This window comes from Sesamum indicum, linkage group LG10 (genome assembly GCF_000512975.1).
Source record: "Sesamum indicum cultivar Zhongzhi No. 13 linkage group LG10, S_indicum_v1.0, whole genome shotgun sequence".
NCBI lineage: Eukaryota > Viridiplantae > Streptophyta > Magnoliopsida > Lamiales > Pedaliaceae > Sesamum > Sesamum indicum.
This window is the reverse complement of record NC_026154.1, coordinates 2,829,181-2,834,097: the sequence shown is the minus strand read 5'-3', so window position 1 is coordinate 2,834,097 and position 4,917 is coordinate 2,829,181. Positions and strand designations below refer to the sequence as shown.

The following is a 4,917-nucleotide window of genomic DNA, read 5'->3' as shown; positions in this document are numbered from 1 at the left end:
GTTAACTCTAGTGAAAAATTATTTTGTTTTCTAGTGAACATATTAGAGATACATCGATAAACTACTCCAAACAAGTTTGTTTTAATTATTTTCTTTAAATGTATATCACATATTTATCATTTCTCGAAAATACTTACAGGAAAACGTTGAAAGTTTTAATAAATCAAACCTATCTATATACGTATGTAGGCAAAAATGCAAACAACTCCTCTATGATTGATATTGGAAATGAACAAATAACCTATCTATGAAAAAAATAGCAAAATACCTCCTCATACTTTTTAAAACAAAGCAATTTGCTTCTAATTTAGACATGGAGACAAATTCTTTTATTTTAAAAAATACAAAAAAATAAATTAATATTTTTTTATAGTAATTAATTTGCACGTTTGCAATATCTGATGAAAGTAAATCAGATTAAACCCCCAAGTACGTACTCACAAGCTTGTTCGTTCGTTCCTCATTTTCTCGCACTTAAATGCGGTTTTAATATCTTGAGTAGAAAAAGAAGGCTAACATATTTCCACAACTAATATAAATAGAAGGTGGTGTGGTTATGTAATGAGCACAGACCATCAATCCTGCATACATCTCAGCTTTGCACAAAAACTTGAAAGAAGGTAAAAGCTACACCAACCCCATTATCTGCTTGGAACTTATTGTTCATCAACAACAGTATTGATTTATATATGCATACTTGAAACTAATTCATGCAGTTTAACAAATACAGAATGTCAAGGATGAGGATGGCCGTGGTAGGTGGCGGTGTAAGCGGGCTGGCGGCCGCATATGTTTTGGCAAAAGACGGGGCAGAGGTGGTGGTGTATGAGAAGGAGGATAGGTTGGGTGGCCAGGCCAAGACGGCCACAATCGATGGCACTCCTCTCGACCTTGGTTTTATGGTCTTTAGTCGCGTAAGTTGTATTCATTTCAAGCTCATTCTTAATTATATGTTTGGTATAAATTAGTGTTACGAATAGTCATTCCTTTCCTACAAGTACGGAATTTACTCATTTATTAACTCTCTATGATTTTAGCTATATTAGTACTACAATAAAACGCATTTCCAAAAGTTGTTATTTTGTAATCTTCTACAAAGATATTAAATATTTTAAAGAATTTTATGTCAGATTTATATAATTTAATACATATATATATATTAAAAAAATAAAGATTAGTTAAATACACAGAATAATCGAAATAAAAGAAAATAAAGGGATAAAATTGCAAAGAACTCTAAATTTTTATGTGTAGAACTTCATTGAAGAAATTAGTCTGGGACTGCAGCTCTTGTTAGGACCCTCTATCTGATCCGAGTTCTTGAGTGCCCTTTCAACTCTAGCTGACGAGCTTCTAAGAATCTCCTTGTTTTCTTAAGACAACCAAAAATCCCGGATGGGATTCCTTCAAATTATTGTACAAACTTTCATCACTCTCTCTGTTTATTCACAAATTGCTTTGAAATGGTGGCAAGATCATTCATGGTTAGTGCCCTTTATATTAGTTTGCTTATTATTGGAACTGGTTGTCCGTATTGCTCCCCTGTGCAATTTTTGATCCCTTGCTTTCTTGGAGTTCTTCCCATGTCAGTAACACACTTCTGGAGTTGCTATATTTGTTCTTGTTGAAGTAGATGCTCCAAGATTCTAATAATAGTGAAGTTTCTTTTGTTTTGATGTTGTCCTGTAATATGATTTGCGTACACACCTTGTCTGTTACTAAAGATTAGGCCTTGATCGAGTTCAGTTACATGGTTGTAAGTGTTGCCTGAGACAAATTTGCAGGTTATTTATCCGGACACGATGGAATTGTTTGAAAATCTTGGAGTTGATCGGGAGCTCTCTGACTTATCATTCTCTGTGAGTTTGGATGAAGGCCAAGGATGTGAATGGGGCACCAGAAACGGATTGTCAAGTTTGTTCGCTCAAAAGAAGAACGTGTTGAATCCATACTTTTGGAATATGATTAGAGAAATCATTAAGTTCAAGGGTGATGCATCAGCGTAAGTACCATATCAAGCACCAAGCACGACTTTCTTTTCACTTTGATATTATTTTGTGTCGGGCGATCATAATGAATATTGAACAAGTGTGCCAAGTTTGATTTGCAATAACATTGATACAATATGGTCGCACCAATCGCAGTTACGTTGAAGAGCTTGAGAACAATCCAGACATCGATCGCAATGAGACTCTAGAGGACTACATTCGGTCGCGCGGTTACTCTGAGCTGTTCCAGAAGGCTTTTCTTGTGAGGCTGCTAAAACATTGAATCTAGGCAGATATCCTTCTTATATTACCAAAAACTTCAGCAGAAGCAATTTGCTTACTCTTACTATGCATACTTTTTCCAGATCCCAACTTGTGCTTCTATCTGGTCATGCTCCTCAGGAATGATGAGCTTCTCTGCTTATTCAGTACTTTCACTTTTGCACAATGACCCCGCTTTGCAGGTTGATTTTTCTGTCACATTTGCTATGTTTTCATTTTGGGCATCGAATTTTGTTTAACTTACATAATGATTTGCTTTCCAGCTCATCGGTCGCCCCCATAGGCTTACTCCAAGATGGTGTTCGCAAAGTTATGTCGATAGGGTAATTAAATTTTCCTATTTCCTTAGTTTGAATTCCAGATATTCTGAACTTCCTTGGTTTAGCAATTATTATTTCAGGTTTACAGTACTTCCATTTAATATGCAGATTCTGATTGGATTATCATTGTATTAAATTCAAAACCAGGTTAAGAAAGAGCTGGAAAGTAGAGGCTGCCATATAAGAACCAATTCTGAAGTATACTCAATTTTGACAAATGATGAGGGTGAGTATATATAAAGAGAGCATTCATTTACTATTTTCTCTTCATTCGAATATTTATGATATGTGCTCTTTTTTAAGTCTAAAAACGGGAGAAAGATCAATGAAATTTTCTCATCTGTGATATTGAAAATTGCTTCAATATTCTGCCATATATCCATGTTAATGCTGAAAAAGTACTATATTGATCATTACTACATTCTTCATACGTAATATTCCTTTTTTCTAATTTTATATGTTTTTAAAAAACAATTATGCAGGTTGTGCTATTATTTCTAAGGATGGCTTGGAAGAAGTATATGATGGATGCATAATTGCTGTAAATGCTCCAGATGCTCTGAAGGTGTTAGGGAAGCAGGCAACATATGATGAATCAAGAATACTTGGTGCATTTCAATATGCCTACAGGTGCTCTCATTTGCTTCCTTTTCAAAATCTGTTCTTTATTTTTTCTACGGGAAGTGTTGGAGTGTTGGAGTCATAAATAAAAACTCATGAAGAATAAGAAAAATCTCCTAAAGTATTAACTTATTTATTTGTACCGTACATTTCATAATCGATTCGAGCAGTGATCTTGTTTATTAGGTATGAGCATAGCTAAATCAAAGAATTTCTTAATATATAACTTGTTAATTTTCAAGGACACCTCAAATTTTCATCAGCTTCTTCCTTCATGACTAGTTTGCTTTTATGGCACTTTAGCATACAGTTCTACAAATGATATTTATGCACAACCAGCCCATTGGGAAAAGCTTAACACTAAGCCTAAACAACATGCTCTTGTTTATTTATTTTTTTCCATAAAAAGTAAATGCAAACCACCATCTATTATTCAATCAATCCTTTCGATATATAGCGTTGAACACAGGTTATCTATTGGTAGAAAATTATTCTCCAACACTCTACATGACTTATATTTCTCCTGCTTGGTTTCTTGGAAGTAAGCTGTTGCTCTTGATCCTGAAAGCATTTCTGTCCTCTGATTCTTATTGCAGTGATCTTTTCCTTCACCATGACAACAATTTAATGCCCAAAAACCCCGCAGTATGGAGCTCAAGGAATTTTCGAGGAACCATCAAGAACAAAGCTTATATAACATACTGGCTCAACAATCTCCAGGTTTGTAAATCAGTTTTAGCATTTAATACACATAACATTGTGTGTTCTCTGCATAAACTGAAAGTTCAATTGCAAGATAGAGTCCCTCATGATAATTCTGCTATCTGCAAATTTTCCATCAAATACAAGGCTTCACTTTATTGCGTTAATTAAACCCTTGTCTTCTTGAACTCCTTTTCTTTTAATGAATGTGCAGAATGTTGGTGAGACTGTTCCATTTTTCTTGACTCTAAATCCACCAAAAACACCTAAACTTACCTTGTTCAAGTGGTCAACTAGCCAACCAATCCCATCAGTTGCTGCATCAAAAGCTTTACATCAGCTCAATGTTATCCAAGGAAAGAGGAGAATGTGGTTCTGTGGAGCATACCAAGGTGGTTTAGAAGTCATTACAAGAATTTTCAGTAGTACATTATAACGAATACCTCGTTTTTTATATGCTAACTTAATGGTTTTCCTGGTTTTACATTTTCATTCAGGCTATGGTTTCCCTGAGGATGGGGTAAAGGTATTTCATGGCATTTGTTTGGAGACTTTATCGATCATATGAATCATTGTTCAACTCTATCTTATTGTTTTGCAGAGATAAGCTCTCTTGAACTAGTTTTTATCCAGTTCTACTTTTTCTCAATCAACATAATCTAAGAAAAGAAAATCAAATATTCTTTAATGGTATAAGCAGAGCCTGTTCGCTCCAAGTTAGTGCATTGAGTGCATGCAATGCACAGATTGAATATCTGAACACAAATGGAAATGATATCATCCAGGTTTTCTTTTCAGTGTCTAGTTGAGAACCAAATTAATTGAGCAAACTAGGTCAGACAAATTTATAGTAAAACCCGAAAAAGGAGATGGCCAAGCATTACATATAGTTAAGTAGATGCTTCAATTTAGTGCCTATTTTACTTTTGAGATGTACAAAAATGTAAAGATAATGTACAAAAGAACGTGAGTGCCATATAGGAGTTAAAGAAGCAAATAAAGTT

The 4,917-nt window shown here is 34.5% G+C and overlaps 1 protein-coding gene across 2 annotated transcripts in view; it reads left to right on the top strand.

The window, feature by feature from the left end:
• LOC105171752 overlaps positions 732-4,917 on the top strand; it is a 7,771-nt gene continuing 3,585 nt past the window's right edge. Inside the window, exons 1-10 of one of the 2 annotated variants that reach the window (XM_011092963.2) lie at positions 732-914; positions 1,785-2,002; positions 2,145-2,250; positions 2,354-2,452; positions 2,534-2,593; positions 2,738-2,816; positions 3,073-3,220; positions 3,808-3,931; positions 4,128-4,305; positions 4,411-4,439. In XM_011092963.2, the coding sequence (XP_011091265.1) occupies positions 732-914; positions 1,785-2,002; positions 2,145-2,250; positions 2,354-2,452; positions 2,534-2,593; positions 2,738-2,816; positions 3,073-3,220; positions 3,808-3,931; positions 4,128-4,305; positions 4,411-4,439 (1,224 nt within the window). Of the gene's footprint in view, positions 915-1,289; positions 1,485-1,784; positions 2,003-2,144; positions 2,251-2,353; positions 2,453-2,533; positions 2,594-2,737; positions 2,817-3,072; positions 3,221-3,807; positions 3,932-4,127; positions 4,306-4,410; positions 4,440-4,917 lie in introns of those variants that run through there. The other variant, XM_011092964.2, reaches the window with a different exon arrangement.